The sequence below is a fragment of the Heteronotia binoei genome, chromosome 10 (assembly GCF_032191835.1).
Source record: "Heteronotia binoei isolate CCM8104 ecotype False Entrance Well chromosome 10, APGP_CSIRO_Hbin_v1, whole genome shotgun sequence".
Classification (NCBI taxonomy): domain Eukaryota; kingdom Metazoa; phylum Chordata; class Lepidosauria; order Squamata; family Gekkonidae; genus Heteronotia; species Heteronotia binoei.
The window spans coordinates 65,408,983-65,433,993 of record NC_083232.1 but is presented as its reverse complement, the minus strand read 5'-3'; the positions used below and the strand labels follow the sequence as shown (position 1 = coordinate 65,433,993).

Sequence of the window (25,011 nt, the reverse complement as noted above, 5' to 3'; positions counted from 1 at the left end):
GTTATGATGACTTTTAATTCAAAAGGTGGTAACATCAGTGCTTCACTACATGTAATCTATACATGTGTGCTTTGCTGAATGGCTAAGCATTATTACTTTGGTTGGGCAAGCAAATTAGATGTTACAGAAGTTGCATCTGCCTGGAACTTTATCAGAAATCTTATTGAAAGAAATCACGAAGGAGATTAGGTTAGCAACAGAAGAATTTCATTTCAGAAAGATTTAAAGGGATTTTCAGGGTTTTCAAAAAATGTACTAGTATTAGCAATTATATATATTATCAGTACCAACAAGGAAAAAATATCTTTGGATCAGCCAAGTTTGTAGCTATGCTAAGCCCCTGGAATCATTTTAGCTTTTGATCCTTAATAACACTGCAGGTGTAATTAGTATAGTGTCTCTGCTTGAACAGAGGCAACATGCTTACCTTCTCTTTGATAGCTATGTTTTTCTTAGGATACCTACAGGCGTGTTCATTATTATTGCAGTTCGATATTTTATGGACTACTTCAACATTCCTATCATTTTTTGGCAGTTTTTGTGTATTCCTCAGTATTGATGGGGGAAATCCATAGGTCAGCTGAGAAAGATTGTTCTTTCATACTACTAATACTTTTTTTGAGAGAGAGAGAGAGAATTCTCAGAGTACATGCACTGCAGTGTGGATGTCAGAGTACCTGCTCAGGTTGCTAGATTGAAGTATATGTATGCAAGAAACCAAGATTTTGGTTTTTCTTTCTAAGAATGATTCAGCAACCCCCTCTTTTTATTAATATAAGTGTATTGTGATAAAATCATGCATAGAATATAACTAAAATTAATATAATATTAACTAAATTAGTGTTAATGTATTTATAAATATAACTTTGGTAATTATTATTATAACTACATTAATATAACTAAAATATATCTAAAATAAAACTATAACAATCCAGAGTTTCTCAAAGAAATATTCTTAGCTTCAGAGGATTGTTTAACTAAAGACATTATTCTGCTACCACTTTTGATCCTGTTGCTATCATTATCATGCTAGTCATACTTTTTGGACACTGTGACCAGGCTGTAATTATATCCAGGTTTGATTACTATAATGTGCTTTGCCAGGGCTCCCTTTGAAAATGGCAAAATATTGAGCTGGTTCAAAATGCCACAGTCAGGCTGCTCTTAGGGGCAGGATATAGGGATGGTGTCACCCCAATGACCAAAGATCTGTAATGGCTCCCCTTTTGTTCTGGGAGCAATTCAGAGTATCTGTTCTTACATTTAAGACCCAAAATGACTTGGGACCAGGATGGTTGAAGGATCACCCACTCCCATGCTGCCCTAGCATTCAAGTTGATATTTTTCACAAGCTGTGAGCTCTGTACATTTGTCTTCAGAGCTGAGGCAAGCAGCAACCAGAGATCAGTCTTTTTCCTCAGTGGCATCTTGCCTGTGGAATGCCTTTTCCCTTGAGACTTGCCTGGTGCCTACACTACTGTCTTTCATATGCCAGGCCAAAATGTTTTCCAGGATTTTAATTAAGGGGTTGATCTTTTAATACAATTTTATAGTGTACTTTTAGCTTGAATTCATTTTAAATTGCGCACTGATTTATGGTTTTTTATGCTGTTGCTGAGTTTTTAATGCTGGGTTTCAGTTAGCAACTTTAAATGTTTAATGTTTTTATTATGCTATATTTTGTAAGCTACCTAGAGCAGATTTCCTGGAGAGGCAGCCTAATTCTTTTTTTCTAAATAAATAAAGCAGATTAAACAGTTTCTTCATCCAGGAATGGAACTGACAGTCTCCTGACAGGTTCTAAATTTAAAATATCAGTGGCTAAAAGGGGAGTAATATTAACGTGATACATGTGTCCAAACACAGTAGAGTTTATCCTCTTTGATTTCCTGAACATATATTTTAAGCTAAAGGAATTTGTATGCCGGGACTTTTATTAAGGTTGAACAGATTCATTGTACTAAAAAATAAAATATCTATATTATTTATTTACTTTATTTATACCCCACCCTTTTCCACAATGGAAAGCTTACATTGTTCTCCTATCCTTCATTTTATACTTACCACAATCCTGTAAGGTTAGACTGCGAATATGCAACAGGCCCATAGTCACCCAGTGAGTTTCCATGGCAGGCTGAGAATTCAAAATTGGGTCTCCCAGATTCTAGTCTGAAACTCTAACTGTAGCAAGCAGCCAGGGTTGGGTGAGGCCTGAAAGTTGCAAGATATCTAGTTGCCTGGTGGTTCTAGCTGGGTCTGTCCCTGTGATGAGTCCACCTTTAAAAGCCAGAAGAACCCTGGAGAGTGTCTGTCCCCTCCCCCTGCCTCTCGCTGACAAAAAACAAGGCTCAAAGGCTGGCAGTAATATGTAGTTGCCTAGCAATGGCCACTGAGAGCATTCATTTCTTAAAACTACAGGAGTTATTCCTATTTTTTATGGGGGTTAAACCCCCCCCCCCGGTGTTGTTGGGTATCTTTATTTTTCAGATTCTTCTGCAAACATGGAATATTTTTCATAGAAAGATCTGTCATTTGTTCATGGACCCAGTCTTTGGATTTAAGTAACCACAGATTTGTCTACACTGAGAATTGAGGTAGAATGGAGCCAAGATCTGAGATATTCATGCAGACCATCAAGATTTTCAGATATCTAGAGCAAAATTGTCTACCATTGAGATAAATATGTGAAGACATATTTTTAGGATTCTTGAATTAGTTTTTAAAGTATTTGTTTACATAAGGGAGGAAGCACTGAATCAACTGACAATTGCAACATCCACATGCTGTTCTCTTTCCCCTCAACTCTGTTGGCATTTGTGGGCTGTACTGAAAACAAAATTAGTTCTCCCAGCTGATGGTGACATTATCAACTTTAGCATCTGCAGGCATTACTGTGTCACAACGGAAAGTGCGTCAAATCAGTGATCCCATTCAACAGATTTTAATTCAGCTGCACAAGATCATCTATATCACCCAGGTATGGTTCTCCAATGATATTTTCCTTCTCCGTGAGTTGCCATTGTTCTGGCTTCACAACAGAACCTTCTTCCTCCTCCTAACAGTTAGGTCCTAGCTGCTTCATAAAATACAATATCAAAATAGATATTTGCTCCATAATACAGATTTTGTTTATCTTTTTAAAATAATTTTGCCCCTGTAGAACTGCATGTTACATTTACATGTTAAGATCTAGAAACTGCCAAAACTGCTGTAGGTCTTTCATCTTGTAGCTGTGATGACTCAAGCCTCAGCATATATTTGATATATTTCCTTGTAACATATTTCCAGTGTTTAAAAAGGGTGGCTATAGGCTATCCAAGTGCACATCAAGGAACTGTTAAAAGGGTGTTTTGTTTGGGAAACGGTAATTTCAGGTTTATCAGAAGAAACCCAAATAGCATATTAGTTAACTGTTTCTAAATTGGAATCTTGATTCCCATTTTGTATCTTAAAAGTTTCACAGTCATAATTCATATAATCAGAGCAAATGTAGAATGTCTTCCAGCTTTGCAGAAGTTGAACAGAGTGATGTGAGCAATGAATACTGGTGGCTCTCTATCAGTTATGATTTTTCCTCATGGAATTAAATGATTTATGGGTTCTTTTGAAGCCTTTGCTGATTTTGTCCTAAGAAAAGGAACTGACATTTTGTTAAAATAATGAGGGTCAGGTTGAATACCATCTCAGACTGAGTTAAAGAGGAATATGTATAACAGAGTTTCATGTGTTTAAAATACCTTCAAAAGCAAAAAACAAAACAAAAAAAGTGCAGCCATGTGTACAGGTCAGGTAGAATGGAGCCAAGATCTGAGATATTCATGCAGACCATCAAGATTTTCAGATATCTAGAGCAAAATCTGTTCACTTCTCAATAGTTTTGCAGGCTCACAAGTCATGGCAAGATGTCCACCCACAAAAGAAGCTAAAGTTAATAGTGCCATGAGAAAGATTTGGAGGAAGGAATGATTCTTCACACCACCTAATTTCAAAAGTGCTCAGGAGAAACTGACAACAGACTGCACTTGTGATCTTGATTGCTCTGTCTGGCCTAGGTTAGTAACATAGCACTAGCGCTGACAAGAGCCCTGACAGGGAATTTCTAATCATAACTAATGCCCATGTTCAAGGGCCAAGCTTTTCCAACAGCCCAGATTCCTGAGAACAGCTGCACACTTTTTGACAGCCCAGGTAAACTTCCACAAGCATTTGTTAAGCAAATATGTAAACTCTACACATGTCAGATGTAGATCCCCAGCTATCTGGGATTATGCTTCTCCCTTTCAGACATGGCATGTTTAGCACAGCTGACAGAGAGATAAGAAATCTGTTTCTTCTTCTGCCCAGCACAAGTATTGAACACTGAATGAAGTCATGCTTGAATGATAAAATAACCGGAAACATCATGTCAGCAACAGAAATAATTAGAAACAAATTCTATATGTATCCGTTATAACCAATTGTATAGAGGCAGGGTATATGTTTATGCTTTAAAATGTTGGGCAGTTGTGAATAAGTAACCAGTGATGAAACATTCAGATTAATTGGCACACTCTTAATCTGGAATGTGCTTCTTCATTTACTGGTACTCAACCCAGTTCCTAACCACAACTCTTACTTCACACCATTTCTCAACATTTGCTTGTTATCTCTGGCCATTTCTCTACACCCTTATGGTCATCCTGTTATTCATTATTCATAATGTTTCTTTTGTCCTTGACCTCTTTGTTGCTAGGGTAACCTTATCACAAACTGTGTTGCAAGTTTTCTTACTTCCCTTCTTTGTATCTAAACTATTTATCCTTTTCATCAAGTTTTGCCAGCGTCCCTCTTCTGAATGGGTAAAATACTTTCTAGGCAGACCAGAGGCTGTGCTCAATATATAGTGATCTTTACTACAGTTTCCTTAATCCTATGATCAACAGCCTTGATTATTAATTTCACTGATTCTGTTCCGATTATAATGCAGCGGAAGCTCATATCATACATATATCTGATTCTTGTGTAAAGTGTGAAGCAACTGTAACTCACAGTTTAATTGCCTTGATTATGGGTGGAGCCATTTGCCTATTAAGCTTTGGATGTCCTCAAGAAGTCCTACCTAGCTAGATTTGTGGGAGTGGCTTCTTTTTAAGGTTCAAATTGGGAATGTTTTAGAATGTTTCCACAGAGGCTTAGAAATGGGACAACACGGAGATATTGAAGAGGCAGGGTTCTGTATTTCCATATTAATTTTCTACTACAGGGATAAGAAATCTGTTTCTTCTGCCCAGCACAAGTGCAGATTTTTGTACCACATTTCCAAGTCAAGTCTCCTCTAAACCAACATTTCCTTCCAGTGTACACTTTAGCTGTATGTGAAATTAATATAAATATTTGTCATTCCATGATATATCAAAGATTTCAGGTTTTCACGGCTGGTAACATCATTAGGGTTTGTAGAATCTTTCGGGCTCAAGTGCCGTGTTCTACTGGAGAAAGTTTTCCTTCCAGACGTTTCGTTCTCAGCTGCGGAGAACATCCTCAGTGGCATTGCAGCCGGAGCAGGCGCTCTGACCTTCTTGGCTGCTGTGCATTGAGTGGGGCCAGGGCTGCTGGAGAGCTGCTATTTCTAGGCTGGAGAGGGTGTGATGAAAGGGCAATTGGTTTGTGGATGTGCCCATTGTTTGGTGGGGCTTCCTGGAAGGGAACTGGCTGTTGAATGTGAGGAATGATAAGGAAACTGGCTGTTGAATGTGACCATTGTTCTGTGTCAATTGCTGGGAGGGTTGGATGTTCTCCGCAGCTGAGAACGAAATGTCTGGAAGGAAAACTTTCTCCAGTAGAACACGGCACTTGAGCCCGAAAGATTCTACAAACCCTAATAATTCCATGATATAGTTTAGACTGGTAGGCATTGATTCTTACCAATAAGGCATTCATTGCAGGATTGTTGAAAATAACTCATTATGAATTAATATTTTATGAAATGCCCAATTAACATTCAGATTCCAAGTTAGCATCTAGGAAGAGGTACTTATTTTCAAGGGAGAACTAGTTTGCCTAGACTGTTCAAATTTAAAAATGAAAATTCAGAACTGATTGTAGGCTTTTATGACAAAGTTGGCATTTATTAACCTCTTCTGTTTTCAATGGCTAAGATTTCTTTTGGAAGTAATGATGTCTAGCACATCATATGGGCCAAAGAAGATCAAAAATATTTTTACTTATGCCAATATTTATTCAATACATTAATTCACTGAATATGTCTGGTCAGAGAGGAACAGCAAATTTGAAAATGATGCTGGGTTAGTACTTTGGCTTCTGCTTCTTCCTAGTAGAACTGGAGTAACTCTGCTCTGCAGAATGGGAAGAAAGAAACAAAGTTATGTGCTACTGGTGTGACTGTAATGTCCACTGTTCAAGCAGCTTTTGAAATCTACATAAATAAGTACAGTCAAGTTAATCAACTTATGGCTACCCCAACAAGGGGCTTTCAAGGCAAGTGAGCAGCAGAAGTACTGACCCTGCTTAGCTTCCAAGTTCTGAAAAGATCAGACTGTGCCATGCTGCTGTCTCCTTTGAAATCTACAGGGACAATTTATAATTGTTTAGACAGACCTGTGGTACTTTTGCATCTGTTTGATTCTCCATGTGGAGTTGCGGATTCTTCCCTTCTCTCCCACAGGATAGAAAAGTGCTATAGAAAATAACATGCCTCCCTGTTTCTTCCTAGTTCTGATACAAAAGAGAGGCAGCAGCCCCTGCTGTAAGCAGGAAGTATAGTTTTCCATAGTCCAGACTATTGAACCCACAGATGCTATAGGTAGATAATCAGCTCCTTTACTCAAAATCTGTCAGTGATCACAACTGACGGATACAATTGCTGGCATTTTCAGGGAGAAAGCAAATAAACTGGGGGATTCAGATTTCCCTTGTGCCCAATTAGCATTGACGTTGCTTATGCCTTGACTAGGGACTAGGGACCTGGGGGCAGGGGAGAAAGAAACTAAAACATGTTATTGGGATTAGTGCGGTTTTATGAAAAGGAAAGAGGAAAAAACCCCTGTTTTTAAGCAAAAGTGTCTGCAAACATTCACATATCTGTGCTTGCAGAATCAAAGTACACACTTACGGGGTGTGCTGTTGGGGTTGAAACATGATCCACAATGAGAAACCATGTGAAATACACTTGGATTTCCTGATCTTCCTGCTGTTGTCACCTGATTTTTTGGTGACAGTAAATATTTGGGCCGGGGTCTCCTATGTATTTTCTGCTCGCTAATTACCGAGCCTTTTTTGGTTCTACCTCTACCCCATAGAATTAAGTAGGCATAAATATTTCTGTGGAAGTCTCACACTTTCATTCTTGTCTGGCTTTAAAATAGTAACAGAGAAGTACTGAAACTCACTGACCAGTCCCCTCAGGTATTACATGCTTCCCTTCCTTTCTATAGTCTCTGCTGACATGATGGGACACTTTTCGGACATGTAGGATGTTTATTTAAAGCTATCAGCTGCAGATTGTCTCTAACAAGCAGAAGCTGAAGTTCATAAGGGGAGAGTTCTTGGCTACCAGCAGCCTTTCCCCATTCAGTTGCCATGGCGACAGGTTTCATTCGGATCCGAGGGAAAAAATCATGTAAGGTTTTTAAAAACGATTATGTAAACCTCTTACCTTATTTCCACTTATCTGACATCTGAATCTTTGAAAACAGAAGCCAGAATGAAAAGCAAATAACAGGGCCTTGCTCAATTTCTTTTCCAGGAGACTGGCCCTAAGACAACTCTTCTTTGCAACCAAGGACCCCCATAGTATGTTCAAGCAACTTATTTCCCCACCCATGTTACATCTTCAGACATCTGCTTCCCTAATATCCTGAGAGACTGACAAATGTAGGTTATCATCCCATCCAGTCAAAAACAAGCAATGTGAGCTCCTTGTCAAATGCTGCAAGTGGGCAGTTGAGAAGTGGTCAGTGCTTACTTTTTGGGAAAAGATGCTGGGAGTGATCTAGCTGCACACTCTTTCCCAGCAGCCCAGATGGTATATTGGTTAATGTCAGGCTAGGACTGGGGAGATTCCTGCTCTTCTATGCAGCTTGCTGATTGACTTTGGGCCAATCACTCTCTAATGCTTCTATTGTGAAGATAGGCGAGAACTATGAGCAGGACTGTAGCAAGGATCTCATAAATTTATAAAACAATTTCTGATGTGCAAAACTCCCTGCAGATATCCCAGTAGCAACTTTAAAGGGTTTTTTTTCAGCTGCTGAAGATTGTATTCATCTATTCAAACTTTTTAAGGTTAAACAGTTGACAAAAATGAGGCTCTGGTTTTGATGCTGACTGAAATTTGTCTAGTGCAGATTAAAAGTGCTGGTTAGAACTACAGATACTTACTTCTAAGTCAGTTGAAGGGTGTAACTGAGCCTAGGTTGCTTCACATGTTATGCTGGTCAGTGTATTCATAAAATACTCGACATGTACATGTAAACTCACATTTTTCCATTATGAATGTGATAGTCATGGTTTCTAGCTGTTTCTTTGATAGGGATATATGTTGCCAGGGAGTTGGGATGGCTTCTGTCTCCCCATGCATTCTATCTAAGAGAAGCATGTTAGATCAGGCCAGTGGCCCATCCAGTCCAACAGTGGCCAAAAAACCAGGTGCCATCAGGAGGTCCACCAGTAGGGTCAGGACACTAAAAGCCTTCTCACTGTTTCCCCCTCCCCAAGCACCAAGAATACAGAGAATCACTTGCCCCAGACAGAGAGTTCCATGTGACTAATACTGATGGACCTCTGCTCCATATGTTTATCCAATCCCCTCTTGAAGCCTGTGGCAGTGAATTCCATGTGTTAATCACTCTTTGGGTGAAGAAGTACTTCCTTTTATCTGTTCTAACCCGACTGCTCAGCAACTTAGTTGAGTGCCCACAAGTTCTTGTATTGTGAGAAAGGGAGAAAAGCCCTTCTTTATCTGTTTTCTCTATCCCATGCATAATCGTGTAAATTTCTCTCATGTCACCCCTCAGTCATCATTTCTCCAAGCTAAAGAGCCCCAAGTGCTTTAACCTTTCTTCATAGGGAAAATGTTCCAATCCTTTAATCATTCTAGTTGCCTTTTTGCACTTTTTCCAATGCTATAATATCTTTTTTGCGCTGTGGTGACCAGAATTGTACACAGTATTCCAAATGAGGCTGCACCATCGTTTTATTCAGGGGCATTATGATACTGCCTGATTTGTTTTCAGTTCCCTTCCTAATAATTCTCAGCATAGTGTTGGCCTTTTTTATTGCAGTCACACACTGTCTTGACAGTGTGTTATCTACCAGTGAGTTATCTACCAGGACTCCAAGATCTCTCTATTGGTCAGTCTCCACCAGTTTGGACCCCATTAACTTGTATTTATAGTTAGGATTTTTGGCCTCAATGTGCATTACTTTGCACTTGTCTATGCTGAACCTCATTTGCCACGTTGGCGCCCACTTGCCCATCCTCAACAGATCCCTTTGGAGTACCTCACAATCCTCCATGGTTCTCACCACCCTGAACAATTAAGTGTCATCTGCAAACTTAGCCGCTTCACTGCAAAGCTGTGCCTTGCCAGAGACTGAGCACATTGCAAAGACCTCTGGAATAGAACAGAGTGCGCTACAAGGGTGAAGTTTGTGGCTTGGCAGCTGGGGGATTTGCTGAAAACTTCTGAGTTCGTGTGAAGGGCTGAAGGTGAAGGTGATTGTTGATGATTGATTAGAGTGGCTGTGTTCCCCACCCTCTTTGCATTATTAAGCTGTGCCTTGCCAGAGGCGCGAGCCTTTGGCGCGAGCCAAAGGGCAAGAGCTAAAAGGCTGTTGGCCTGTGGCTCTTAGCCTGGGGGCTGTGTAAGGACCAGGAACCCAGATTCCTTGTATTCCCAATAAGGTAAGTAGACACTCCAGGCGGGGAGCCACATAAACAAACAGGGTTTAAAAGGGGACTGTATATTTTTAAAAAGCTATCATGAAGGTAGAATGCCAGCAGGTGGGTGGGGGCTTTCCAGTGTTTTGCATTGAGTGTCACATGTATGAGTATCTGCCCACAGGACAGAAGTCTTGGGTGTGTGCTTGATGCAAGTAGCTCCTGGTCCTCAGGAAACGAGTTCGTACCCTTGAGGCTGAGGTGACTGATCTGGAGAAGCAGAGACAGTCAGTTAGGCACTCACAGAAGACTCTCGGGGACGTGTTAGATGAGCCCCACTCTGAACGTGACAGACCTGTTGCTGCCCGGGAGCATGAGGGTCGAGAGGGAACAGGGCACCGGGCTGAGGATAAGGGGAATGCGCCCTCAGAAGGGACTTCTTCTTCGGTTGGTGAGCGGGAATCCTTTTGCGCCAAGGAACCATCCCTGGGCAGGGAGAGAGGGGGGATCTTGGTAGTTGGTGATTCAATCCTTAGGCAAGTAGACAGCTGGGTGGCAAAACCATGTACTGACCGTATGGTGACTTGCCTGCCTGGTGCGAAGGTAGCGGACATTATGCGTGTAGTAGATAGGCTGATAGTGCTGGGAAAGAGCCGGTGGTCGTGGTGCATATTGGCACCAACGATGTGGGGAAATGCAGTTGTCAGGTCCTGGAGGAAAAATTTAGGCTGCTAGATGGGAGACTTAAGGCCAGGACCTCCAAGGTAGCCTTCTCAGAAGTGCTACCTGTTCCATGTGCAGGGCTGGAGAGACAGGCACATGCTCTCAATGACTGTGCTATGGAGCAGATGGTCTCTGAACCTACCAGGGGTGGGGCGATCCTGGTAGAGAGCATCTAGAAACTCAATCTCTTTCTCTCGACCAGAACACATATTGACCCAATCAATCTGCGGGTAGTTAAAATCACCTATGACGACACAGTTTTTACGTCTAGCCACCATCTTTAAGCCTTCCATCATATTATAGTCGTCCTCTATCTTTTGATTTGGTGGGTGATAACAAACTCCCATAGTTAAATTTCCTTTTGGGCCCTCTATTTCAACCCAAAGCATTTCTAGAAGGGAGTCTAATTAAGTAATGCCCATGATTTGGTGAGAGATGTAAAAGTGATCGCACCGCTTGGGAGCAGTGATCATAACGTTATTGATTTCACCATTTAGATAATTAGAGAGTTGCTCCAAAAGACCAGCACAACCATGTTTAACTTTAAAAGGGGTAAATTCTCTGAGATGAGGAGGCATGTGAAGAGGAAACTGAAAGGAAAGGTAAATACAGTCAAACCCCTTGGAGAAGCTTGGAAGCTATTTAAAACTACAATCCTAGAAGCTCAGATAAAGTATATACCACAAGTTAGGAAAGGCATAAACAGGTATAAGAGAAGGCCTGCATGGTTAACAAACAAAGTAATGGAAGCTGTAAAAGGTAAGAAGGACTCCTTTAAGCGGTGGAAAGCTAGTCCAAGTGAAATTAATAAAAGGGAACACGGGCTGCTTAGTAAGCGCGAGAGTCATGGAGTAAAAGGACAGGTCCTCTTGTGGATCAAAAACTGGCTAATTAATAGGAAGCAGAGAGTGAGTATAAATGGGCAGTCTTCGCAGTGGAGGACGGTAAGCAGTGGAGTGCCGCAGGGTTTAGTACTGGGTTCCATGCTCTTTAACTTGTTCATAAATGATTTGGAGTTGAGAGTAGGCAGTGAAGTGGCCAAGTTTGCAGATGACACTAAATTGTTCAGGGTGGTGAGAACCAGAGAGGATTGTGAGGCACTCCAAAGGGATCTGTTGAGGCTGGGTGAGTGGGCGTCAACGTGGCATATGAGGTTCACTGTGGCCAAGTGCAAAATAATGCACATTGGGGCCAAGAATCCCAGCTACAAATACAAGTTGATGGGGTGTGAAATGGCAGAGACTGATCAAGAGAGAGATCTTAGGGTCATGGTAGATAATGAAAATGTCACGACAGTGTGCGATTGCAATAAAAAAGGCCAACGCCTTGCTGGGAATTATTAGGAAGGGAATTGAAAACAAATCAGCCAGTATCATAATGCCCCTGTATAAATCGATGGTGCAGTCTCATTTGGAATACTGTGTGCAATTCTGGTCACCGCACCTCAAAAAGGATATTATAGCATTGGAAAAAGTGCAGAAAAAGGCAACTAGAATGATTAAAGGTTGGAAACACTTTCCCTATGAAGAAAGGTTAAAATGCTTGAGGCTCTTTAGCTTGGAGAAACGTCGACTGCGGGGTGACATGATAGAGGTTTACAAGATTATGCATGGGATGGAGAAGGTAGAGAAAGAAGTACTTTACTCCCTTTCTCACAATACAAGAACTCGTGGGCATTCAATGAAATTGCTGAGCAGTCGGGTTAGAACGGATAAAAGGAGGTACTTCTTCACCCAAAGGGTCATTAACATGTGGAATTCACTGCCACAGGAGGTGGTGATGGCTACGAGCATAGCCAGCTTCAAGAGGGGGTTAGATAAAAATATGGAGCAGAGGCCCATCAGTGGCTATTAGCCACAGTGTGTGTGTGTGTGCATATATTAAAAATTTTTGGCCACTGTATGATACAGAGTGTTGGACTGGATGGGCCATTGGCCTGATCCAACATGGCTTCTCTTATGTTCTTATGCTTACTCCCAACTCCAAATCATTAATGAACAAGTTAAAAAGCAATGGTCCCAGTACTGAGCCCTGTGGTACCCCAGTGCTTGCCACCCTCTACTGAGAAAATTGCCTATTGATAATCACTCTCTGTTTCCTATGAATTAGCCAGTTTTTGATCCACAAGAGGACTTGTCCTTTTACCCCATGACTATTGAACTTAGGAGCCTTTGATGAGGAATTTTATCAAAAGCTTTTTGGAAGTCAGAGTGACAACTGTTGGGTCCCCCTTGTCCACATGTTTGTTCACCCTCTCAAAGAACACGAACAGGTTAGTGAGACAAGATCTTCCCTTACAGAACCCATGCTGAGTCTTCCTCAATAGCTTTTGTTCATCAATGTGCCTATGAATTCTCCCTTTAATATGTTTCCACCAACTTACCCGATATTGATGTCAGACTGACGGGCCTGTAATTTTCTGGAACTCCTCTGGAACCCTTTTTTAGGATGGGGGTGGCATTAGCTACCTTCTAGGAGGCAGGTTTTAATGAAAAATTACATATTTTTGTCAGAAGATCCACAAGTTCACATTTGAGTTCTTTCAGAACTCTTGGATGTATGCCATCCAGGCCTGGTGAGTTGTCAGTTTTTAGACTGTCTCAGTCATAAGACCATAGGATCTCATCATCTCAGTCTGACTCAGGTCTTTCAACACCTCTCCCAAAACCAGCAGTTCTGGAGTCTGCAAGCACTTCTTCCACAGTGAAGACGGAGGCAAAAAAATGCATTCAGCTTCTCAGCCATTTCCCTATCCTTCAGTAATCTTTTTACCCCTTGGTCATCCAAGGGCCCCACTGCCTCCCTGGCTGGTTTCCTGCTTCTTATGTATTTGAAGAAATTTTTATTGTTGGTCTTTATGTTTTTTGCAATATGCCAGGGGTGGCCAACGGTAGCTCTCCAGATGCTTTTTGTCTACAACTCCCATCAGCCCCAGCCAGCAAGGCCAATGGCTGAGGGTGAGAGTTGTAGGCAAAAAACATCTGGAGAGCTACCACTGACCACCCCTGCAATATTCTTCTTATATTCCCTTTTTGCCTGCCGGATCTCAGGTTTGCATTTCATTTGCTACAGCCTGTGTTCCCTTTGATTAACCTCACTGACACTAGCTTTCCACCACTTAAAGGAATCCTTCTTACCTTTTACAGCTTCCATTACTTTGTTTGTTAACCATGCAGGCCTTTTTCTATACCTATTTGTGCCTTTCCTAACCTGCGGTATATATTTTATCTGAGCTTCTAGGATTGTAGTTTTAAATAGTCTCAAAGCTTCCCCAAGGGTTCTGACCCTTTTTACCTTTCCTTTCAGTTTCCTCTTCACATGTCCCCTCATCTCAGTTAAAGTTAAAAGTAGTTGTGTTGGTCTTTGGGGGCAACTTCCTATTTATAAAAATGTTGAACTCAATAACATTATGGTCAGTGTTTCCAAGCGGGATGCTTGATGCCATGGAACACATGAATGTGTTAGATGCCATGGAATACATGAATGAGCTCAAAAAGAATTTCTCCTAAAATGGTACCAAAACTGATATAAATCCATGTGTATCAATCACCATAGTGCCCTACCTAGAAAGACATAATAGCTGAGGCTGCTGACCTAATGGATGCTTGTTAAAAACCATCTTAAAAATAGTTAAAAGTGAAAACAGCTTAATAGTGAAGCATTTATTCTGCTTAAGCAAGAATATTTTTGGAAGACATAGAGTCTGTTCTGCAAGGATTGTGTATTTCCCAATTAAGCTTTTAAAAATCTGCAGTAAATTTTCATCATTTATTAAATAAGCCTGCAGCTTCTTAAGTTCTTGATATAGCACCCATTCTGCATGTGATGCTTTCTATGGTAACATAAGAGTGCAAAAAAAGAGAGTGCCTCATCCTACAAATTTCACAGTCCAAAGTCAGGCAGTGGAGAAGGGCTGGTTGCTGGGGTTTCAGGGAAAATGCTATCCATGAACATATGAACATATGAAGCTGCCTTATACTGAATCAGACCCTTGGTCCATCAAAGTCAGTATTGTCTTCTCAGACTGGCAGCGGCTCTCCAGGGTCTCAAGCTGAGGTTTTTCACACCTATTTGCCTGGACCCTTTTTTGGAGATGCCGGGGATTGAACCTGGGACCTTCTGCTTCCCAAGCAGATGCTCTACCACTGAGCCACCGTCCATGAATGTAGGGTGGGGAGGAGACTAAAGTGTGAAGCTAAGGCTTTACAGTACCTTAGGGTTTTGAGGAGGGTTCTGAAAGACGAGGCACCACACATGTCGCAGGGCAGATTCTAGGCATAAAAACAGCAAGCAGAAGTGACTGGTCTTTTTAGAGAGGAGTTGTGAGGATAAAACATAAGACATTTCTGCTGACCCGAATGTCCCTTGCCTGGCCCTCTCCTGCTTCAGAAGGAGCCAGGAAGAGGCAAGAAAGGAGGACGCAGCCTCTTCCCAGCTCCCTTTGAAGTGGGAAAGGGCCAGACGAGGGGTGGGGCAGGTTGCATGTTCTTTCTTCGAGAACGCGCAGCTTAGCCTCTCTCCCGCTTAAAAGGGAGCCGGCAAGAGGCTGCGTCCTTCTTTCTGCATCCTTCTTTCTTTCTTTAGTCTCTTCTCCACCCTACATTCTTTCCTGTGAAGAAAGAAGGAGGCTGCCTCTTTCTGGGTCCCTCTGAAGCCAGAAAGGGCTGGGCAAGGGGCAGGGAGGGCTGAGCCGCGCGTTCTTGAAGAAAGACTGTGTGGCTTGCCCCCCCCTTGCCCAGCCCTGTCCCTTTTCAGAGGGACCTGGAAAGAGGCTGCCTCCTTCTTTCTTCACAATAAAGAAGGACGCAGCCACTTGCCAGCTCCCTTTGAAGCAGGAGGGGGACTGAGTGCTCGCACGAAGTGCACGCGAGAACCAAGGAGGGAGTGGGGGCACAGGCTCAGGGCTCAGCCTAGGGTGCCAGAACCCCTAGCACTGGGCCTGCATACAAGTTCTTAGTGTAAGAGTAAACATGAATGCATGAAGCTGCCTTATACTGAATCAGACCATTGGTCCCTCAAGGTCAGTATTGTCTACTGAGACTGAAAGCAACTCTCCAGGGTCTCTTCCACATCACCTATCACCTATTCCTTTTTAACTGGAGATGCTGAGTATTGAACCTGGGACCTTATGCATGCTAAATGGATGTTTTACCGATGAGCCACAGCCTCTCAACAAGTAGTAGGTAGCATACGGTTTCTGCCTAGTAATCATAGAGAGGATAATGAGAAAATGGTTTAAGTAAAATGAATAATGGCCTTTCTCTGAAAGTGAAACACTTCATGCTATTTGTTCTCTGCTCTGCTAGCTGACTGCAGTTAAAGCATTCATATTTCTCTGCAACACCTTTTTCCTGTCTCAAGAGCACAGACTGAGCTGTGATAACTGTTTCTGCACCCTCAAATAGCTTCCACCAACTTTGCATTGCAACTTGAAAAGAAGAGTCATTGAGAGATTCAAGAAATCCCTCTTCAGCCAACAGAGCAATTCATGTAACTTGAAGTCTGAAATTAAAAAGGTGCAGTATTCTGACAATCATTTTCAGGCAGGTCATGATTTTGTCTGTTATTTGAAATGAGTGCTACTTGTTTACAGGGGATCTGGGGCAGTATTTTTAGAAATCAAGTAAGATGTTCCATATTTAAATATTCTGCTTTTTTATTTATGTAGAACCTGGTAGCAACTTTCCCAAAGCCATGAAGAGAGTCGTTTTGAAAATGATTTTTGCCTAAATTTGAATGTGTGTCTTTATTTAAAGTTTGTGGGTTGGTTTTGCTTTTGTCCTTCGTTATGGGATATACATGAAATAGAAGAACAGTCAGCCAGCTGCTACTAATTGAAACACAAAGTCATAATGCTTTTGAAACACAAAAGGATTATCAGGAAGCTAAGGATTCCAAAACAAAATCAGCACTGAATTTTCAGAGTTTTACAGTATGGAATGGTTTCAATACTGTGAATGGGGGTGGGGATAATAAACTGAATAAACTGAGTGGATTGAATCAATGAAACCAAACTCTCCCTCCTTCCTTCTGCAGCCTCTTATTCCACCATATTATGAAGCTGCTCCTGGGGGTTTGGGGACCCTTGGGAAGAGACTGGGATGGAACAGGAAGGACGGAAGGGAAACTGGCAGAAATTGCCCTGCTCTGTCCTTATGCAAGCTCTAGTTTCCCTTTATTTTCCCAAGAGGAAAGGGAAGTGATTTCTGCCAAGCCACAGCCTTCCCCTCAACACTACACCCCATTCTATTATGTTTGTTCTGGAGTATCTTAGAGCTGCTGGGGCCCTCAGAAGGCTGAAGAAAGATGGGTTAGATCCATCCTGTGAACATTTTCCTTTCACCGTTCATTGGATCTGACCCATTGAGCCTAAGCCATCTTTTCCATTGCAATATTTTTTGTTGTAAATCGTTTTAGAATAGAATTAATGCTTATCTGATTGTTCTTGGACTAATAATGGTCCTTAGCATTCACTAAAACAGATCTCTGTTGTGGGTAACAAATAGATGACCTTGTAGAGGAACAAGGAAGAGTGTAAAGGGTGATTTTGAAAAAGCAGATCTAGTCAGAATTTGAAAGGTGGAGAGCTTTGACTTCTAAACGCAAACTTCTTTCTTCCACTGACAAGAATGCAAATACCTTTTGATGCTGGATAATCTTGGTATAGCCTTATAGAACCATTTTAAGACCTTTGCTTCCCAGCTTCATGAAAAATCTCATCTGCTTAAAAGTGGTATTTTGGATACAGTCAAATGACTTTTACCTAGCAATCACTTAAAAATGACTTATTTGGAAAATTCACTAGAATTTCCTTGGGAAAAAATTAAATGTAGTATCTGATAGAAAGAAGTAATAGGCCATTTGAGGCATGATAGTTTCATGTACAAAATGTTCACTCCATTTCAACGAAGATTATTGGTAGTGCAGAAATAATTGAGAAAGTCATTTGTTTTGCCCTTAACAGGGAGATGCAATGGGTTAGCTAATTGTTGGATCCTGTGTTGAAGGATTCCTGTGATGAAGGATTTCTGTGTGCAGACACAGGACTTCCCCACCTTCCTCCTCCTGTTTTTTTCCCCCTCTCCTTCTGTTGAAGCCTGTTGAAGCTGTTTCTGGGCACAGGGACATAAGCAGCATGAAAGGGGTAGTGGAGAGATATCATGAGAGGGAGCAATCAACACAAATCACCCACTCTTTTAAATCAGGACCCACTCCACTGAGCACTAGTATCCCAGCCATTGTTTTAATTATTAATTCCATTTTTGTTTAGAGGCAACTGGTTTAAAAATTAATGGAAACAAAAATTTTGCTATGCAGCCCTAGTAGAAGGGCATAGAGGAAAGTGATCCATAGCATAGAATAAGTAGACTTCCATCACTTTCCATTCTTGACTGTGTTAAGTACTCTTCCTCCCTTCCCACCACCAAGTAACACTGAAGCCAGCTCAGAGCATAGTTGTGAACTTTTAATGTCATAACTAAAATGATAATACTGGCTATATCTCAGAACTGCAAATTGAAGTTGATAGTGTATAATATAACAGCCTTCTCCCAATTTAAATTTGCTGAAACCTGTTCACCTGCTTGAATGTCACTGTGAGGATAAGAAATTTCTCCTTTATTTCATCTGCTCTGACAGTTGTCACTTTTCTAAACAACTTCAAAAGGACTGAGCACCCTGGAGGGATCAAAATGGCTAAAATTGCACAAATGTTAGTGGGTCCTGCTAAGCACTCCACTGTGATGAAAATATAGACTTTGAAACTTACCATTACGAACATATGCTATGTCTGTCCATTATATTGGAGACGTAGTTTTCCTTCCCTGTTGTCCTAGGGCAGTGGATTTCAGTGCATGTCAAATACACATTAAGGCCAAATAGTATTTCATTTATGGGAAGTTATTGCCATCCATAGGCTCTTGTGAAAATCAAACTTTATATAGTTTTAAATGACGGTAAAGAGACTAGCACTAGATCAAAGCTTTCTTTTATGTTCAGCTGTGTTCCATAGGTAAAAAGAGAGCTCCTCTTCGATTAAGTTCCTCCCTTCCAGAAGTGTCTTACAGTTTTTGTCTTCAATTTTAATCCTTTGGTTTAAAGCACTTTCATATTTCTAAGACACGGCAATTTAATACTTAAATAATCTTTAGAATGATCTTATTAATGTTATATTTATTTTTTTAAGAAGTATTACAGTGTTTTAAAACATTGGGGTACACGTGCATTTAAAAATACATAAGCTTTTAAAAAACAATTGTACTTGCTGTTCATTCCATCCAACTTAACTGAACCGATTAGGTTTGTCTCCTCTTGGAGGCTAACAAGATTTCCAGTCAAGGATTGTTGCTGGCATTCCTCAAAATGGTTTGAGGAAATGACCTAGGTGGCTGCCATGACTACTGTTGGATGCCCTGTACCACTGAACCAAGCCCAGCCAATAGCCAATTCCCTTGTGGCACTGTAGTTAATGACCAAATAGTTCTAAATAATGAAGCTGGGCATGACACAATTGAGATTGCATAGAACTTAACAGTCTTCACTGCCATCTCATAGGCTTTCACAAACATCCTATAAGATGTTCTTGCTGCTTCATCACAAGCATACCACCACCCTTGCTCTTGCTTCTTCCTTTGCAGCTCCAGGGTGTAACATGAAGACGTCCACCAGTTTATTTATTTATTTATTACATTCAATTTATATCCCGCCCTCTCCGCAAGCGGACTCAAGGCGGCTCACAACATCCCTATTGCAGTTTTTTTTTTTTTTTAATATTATGCTGCCACTAGAAAGACCTTTATAGTTTGGCTGTGGCCCAATTTTTTCCATCTCTTAGGATCGCTGAGCGTGCAATCTGTTAATTCCTACCCTTTACAGTTTTTACTGTTTTTATTGCTATGATACTTATTTCTTAATTTTTTTCAAACGATTGTATAATTTGCTGCTGTGACCTGCCCTGAGCCCACTTGCGAGACAGGTGGGATATAAACAGAAATAAAAAAAACCTTTGCTTCCATTCAGGATCGTTCACTGGAATTATTTTATGTACTGGAGCACCTACTTATTGCAGACACATGTCTCAGTGGTCTGCCATGCCGCTCATGCTGATAACTATGTTGCAAAATTACAATGTATATGTTGCTTTATATTTTTAACTATTTAATTATTTAGCATTTGGTTCTGATTGCATTTTGCTGACTGTTTTGTAAATTGCCATTAGAACTTTTAAAAATAATCTGCAGTCACCAATTTACCAGTGGCTGCTTTGCAGCTATAGGGCTTTGGGGCTCCCTGGCAAGGAATAAGGCCACCGCAGTAGGCTCCAGCCAGATTGCAGCAGTCCTGTGTCTTTAGGTGTCTGAGGCGATCTGCTTGGCTGCCAGCCAATCACCGGCTCTTTTGTACCCCCTGTTTGGTTGGACTGGGGTAGACTGGCATGAGTGTTCATTCTGCCTGGCCTCTACCCCTGACTTACTTAAAACCCTACTGCTGGGCAGTTGACCTCTCACCTCTTTGGATATTCCCTTCCTTTTCCCCTAAATGTTTGGTTATTTCTGTTTTATATTCATTTTATTTCCTGTCACAGCTTTATGGTGGTTTTAGGCATGGGGCATGATCCATTTTGGGAGAGGCTGCACCTGCATGCATGCCTCCTTCAATAGGGACCCCCTTATAGGGTCTTGGGAGTTGAGTCATTTCACAGCATGCCCAGCTTAGGTTGTCTGACTCCACTTAGCAGGCGCTTGTACTTTTATGGGACCTTCTTGTCTCTTGGCTTTCCCCAGTAGGCATTCTGGAATGTGTATCATTGACCGACAGTCAGGTCACTCGATTCTGAGATCCTGCCCTGTGCTGCACCAAATGTTCTGAATGTTGTAATCAATAAAGCTGTGATCTGTTTTGTTCCAACTATTGTCTCTGGGAGTTTTCTTGATGTAATTTCCTTTTTCCTTGGTTGGAGCTCACAGTGTCCTTAGGAATGTAGTTATACAGTTTGCTTTGTCTTTGTTAGTGCCCAAGCTGTATATTTAGGATTACAATTCCAGAATTAAAAGGGTTGTAGAATAAATATAAAAGGTATGCAATCAGTTTTGCACTTATCAGCTCTTAGACTTTTTGAGCTCTCTCTTCAATTTCTACTAGTGCCCAACTAAACACCAGTAACCTGTTTTACCTGTCAGAATCTTGTACTCAGTAGCATGCATACGATGTGCTCCTGAATACAATGATCTGTGAACTGGTATTATTCATCCAGCATTGGCATTAGAAAAGGAATATAGTAGGATGTTTCTTAACCTTTCTATATCTCTATATGAGAAGATGTCATTTTATTAAAAAGCAGTGTTTCCCAAATCAGGTTGGCTTGATTGAGCAAGTAGAAGAGCAATTCTCCCTACCCCCTATGCAAGTGCAATATAAATTGATGAAGATCTTTCATTAGGAAGCTTTTAGCCCAATTGTGTGTTGGCAGCTAGTAGTAGGAAGGCTTAGTTTAGAAGCTTCAGGAGTTTCTCCTTCCATGGAGATACACACACACACACGTCTTGTGATCTCCATTCCTCAAGTGGTTCCACATACAATTAGAGAAGTACTTGTCATCCTTGCAAAAAATGCAAATTATTATAATAAGGAATGTGCAGAATTAGTTTGCATCCTGTGAAGAAGATTTGAACTTAATTGTGGGTCTTTGTTATGAGTAAGTCTTGATGTAACTAGCTTCTGAAGAGTTTTGAGTTTGTTAAATCACTATCTACAATCATACTTATGGGGGGAAGAAGTAAAATTTATATTCATATTTGACTTTTCCAGCTACTTCAAGGTTCTCCAGAGCTGATTGAGCCTAACTTTTTTACAACAGATTGTCACTTACTGCTTCACTCAGGTGGAAGCATGTTTGTCCCAGATGACAGATCAGGTAAGTTCAGCAGAAACCATGGCTTTCAACTTTTTTCATTGGCTTATGCTGTTGACATTTGAAAGGTCCAGTAAAGACAAATTACTATATAATATTACTATTGTTACAGTGTGGTAGATAGGTAAATATTTAGCAATAGCAGTTTATAGATCCCTGAGGCAGCAGTGTTCAAGTCCATTTTATGCAAGTGGAATTAAAATAGTTAATCATAGAGTTGTCCTTTAAACCTGTCCCATGTGGTGATTCTAATTACCTGGTCAGATGGCATTTGTGTATTCTGACCATGGTTGAGGAAAGTGGTAGTTACAAATGGGGGTGGGTGGGTTTAACCCTATGCTAGAGTTTTCTTTTTAGAAGCGCCTTCCTTTCTCCAAGCCATATGTTTAAAATGTGCTTTGAGGATTTGGCACAATAATTTTACAAGGTGACTTAGAGACAGTAGATTGCATCCTGTTGAAAAGGTCCAAACTCACGCTCTTCCCAATTCTTGTGTCTTGTGGTTGGCCTTCAGTTTGCCCCTCCTGTTGCTCCTGGGGGTTCCCCCTAGCATTTCAAGGAATATTTTGGGCTGTGGAGGGAGGCAGGGGAAATCGTGTTTCCATGCACAGATGATCTTGTTTGCACAGAAGTTTCAGATGGAATCCAAGGCACTGATTTTCACTGGTCATCTACTTTAGAAAGCTTTTCAGTCAAGTCCCCAAATGGATTTATAGAATGGATAGTCTAAATAGCAGTATGTTAGTTTTGGAGGGCTTTGAATATGTGTGTTGACTCTCTGGATCATTGTCATGGTTAGTAAAATAGAGACTAAATGATATGATAAGCCAGTAATTCTGAGCATGCAAACTTGGAAATATAACTGAGCTCATATTTTCAAGTAAATATTTCCAAATAAATATGTAATTCCAGTATGAAAAGTGAGATGGAAATTAAACTGTTTGTTTTCCTCTTTTGAAAGAGGCTCCAATATATTCACAATATGTTGCAGAATGGCAAATTAAAACAGCACATGCCAGAGATGGCATTTCTGTGTGATATTGCACTGGACATGGAATATATCCAGGGCTTTTTTTGTAGCAGGAACTCCTTTGCATATTAGGCCATACCCCCTGATGTAGCCAATCCTCCAAGAGCTTACAGGACTCTTAGCACCAGGCCTACTGTAAGCTCCAGGAGGACTGGCTACATCAGGGGTGTGTGGCCTAATATGCAAAGGAGTTCCTACTACAAAAAAAGCCCTAAATATATAAATAACTAAGAACCTTACTATTGTCTGAACAGATATTGGAATAAGATCATTTTTATGATGCAATATATATTTATAATTGAACATTAAAATGGAATATATGGTAGGAAAAAGCCCAGCAGGAACTCATTTACATATTAGGCCAGACTCCTTGACATCACCATTGTTCACATTGGGCTTTTTTGTAGAAAAAGCCCAGTTTGAACTCATTTGCGTTTTAGGCCACACCCCCTGATACCAAGCCAGCCAGAACTGCATTCCTGTGTGTTCCTGCTAAAAGAAAGCCCTGTCTTTGTGCCTTCAGGGCTTCGCTTTAATTGAAATAGAGGGAACTAATCCACTTGCTTAAAAATGTTTCCTTTATTTGAATGAATTGGAAAGCTAGAATGACTATAGAACTAGTAGGCAGTCACTGGACCTCCCAAGTCCAGAACAGATTTCTGGGTTGGAACTGTGATGTAACAGAAAGGGATGGATCTTCCTGTTAAAGCATGCGGAGTGCTTTTTGTGCCCTTTTAGCTTGGCTGCTTTTTCTTTCCCAAACAAAGAAACAAACACCCTTGAAAAAATCCTAAATTGCCTCTAATGGCTGTTAAAGGCTTCCAGTAATGCCTGTTTAGTCTTAATTAATTTTTAAAGAGACAGTTGAATAACCTGATACTATTAGAGAAGCAAGCTTTGATAACATGACTAAGCAGGGGTGGCCAATGGTAGCTCTCCAGATGTTTTTTTTGCCTACAACTCCCATCAGCGCTAGCCAGCATGGCCAATGGCTGGGGCTGATGGAAGTTGTAGGCAAAAAACATCTGGAGAGCTACTGTTGGCCACCCCTGGACTAAGGCATTCAGATTGTGAGTCTCTGGAAACACTGGATCCATTTGTTTCTATCAAGGATGGGAAGATCTTTCAACAGCGTTAGTTTAATAGAAAGTTGTAAGCTCAGGAAAAAAATGGCCCCAGAGCATTTGCCAGAAGCTCAAGAAGCTCATAATGCCAGTAGCTCATGAAGTAGAATTTTTGCTCACAAGACTCCATAGCTTAGAGAGAGTATTGCTTGGGAAACCACATAGTTCACATGTATTTGGATCAGGTTGACAAACTTTAGATGGAAGCTGATGAAGGCTACAGATCCTCCTGCTAATTGTCTTTAATTGTAGCTCCCATTAGTTCACTGTCTGCTTCTGGAAGTTGCAAGTGCTGTTTTCCCCCACTGATCTAAGAATCAGTGATTAACCCATTTTATGCATTACAGCTAATCTTTCTCCTACCTCAGTCAGAACCCAAGGCAGTAACTACACAAATATCATCTACACCATAAACAAACACTTTTATAATAAATAAAGCTCCATTTTTACATCCTTGTTGGTGAGCCATTAGAGTAGATGCATGCTTTGCTTACTCTGTGAGGCTGTTCCAAAAGAATGGGGCAGCAGCTGAAAAGGCCTGAAGCCAGGCAGTAACTGATTGTATCCTAACCAAGGGAAGGACCACTAACAAACCTTATTTTTTTCCATTTAAGAGAAATGGTCTAAAGTGATTTGGTTTATAGAAACCAGTTATCCAGCATTATCCTGATATAAATTATCTGTATATAACTTACTCATAGGTCTTCCTAGCACTTTTGATGTGGATGAAGGAATAACATATGAACAGATGCAGGTCAGATGTTACCATTATTTTCACCAGTTTTGTTAATGCATGTCAGTATTAACATCTACTGAAACGACATCCTTTCACTTTCTAGACAATGATTGAAGAGGTACTGGAGGAATGCGGGTATTACAATTTCACTTCAAATAGGTAAATTTGGATTTCATTTCAAAAGGCTAAATTATGGCATGCTAGATAATGCAAATTTGTATTCTGCTTTGTAGCTATGGCTTTCTGTTTCTGTTCTAATTTAACACATGGTTTTATAGTATGTAGGCATGCACTGGAATAAAAGTGATGTTGCATATTTTTGCCAGTAGTTTTGATGGTCACAGCTGCTACATTCTAACAAAAACAGCACATTCTTAGTGGCAATTTCTGCTCATTCTATCCCCCCCTCCAGCAGAAGCATTTTTGAAATGAAAGACACCTTCAGCGTATTCACGTTGATGCCATGGGCTTGTTACAAAAGCCTTTCGTGAAAAACAAATGCTGATGGTGGAAAAATACACTGGGACTGAGAACTAGTCTAGCTGATATTTGATGTAACACAAAAAGCAAAACTGTAAAGAGATCTAGCATAAGAAAGTGAGATTATGT

General features: G+C 40.8%; 1 protein-coding gene across 1 annotated transcript in view; it reads left to right on the top strand.

The window, feature by feature from the left end:
- NEK10 (NIMA related kinase 10) overlaps window positions 1–25,011 on the top strand; it is a 117,137-nt gene that overhangs the window by 90,446 nt on the left and 1,680 nt on the right. The window contains exons 31-35 of the mRNA XM_060248807.1: window positions 2,877–2,977; window positions 16,009–16,119; window positions 21,410–21,515; window positions 24,368–24,420; window positions 24,506–24,561. Coding sequence (XP_060104790.1) covers window positions 2,877–2,977; window positions 16,009–16,119; window positions 21,410–21,515; window positions 24,368–24,420; window positions 24,506–24,561 — 427 coding nt within the window. The remainder of the gene's footprint in view (window positions 1–2,876; window positions 2,978–16,008; window positions 16,120–21,409; window positions 21,516–24,367; window positions 24,421–24,505; window positions 24,562–25,011) is intronic.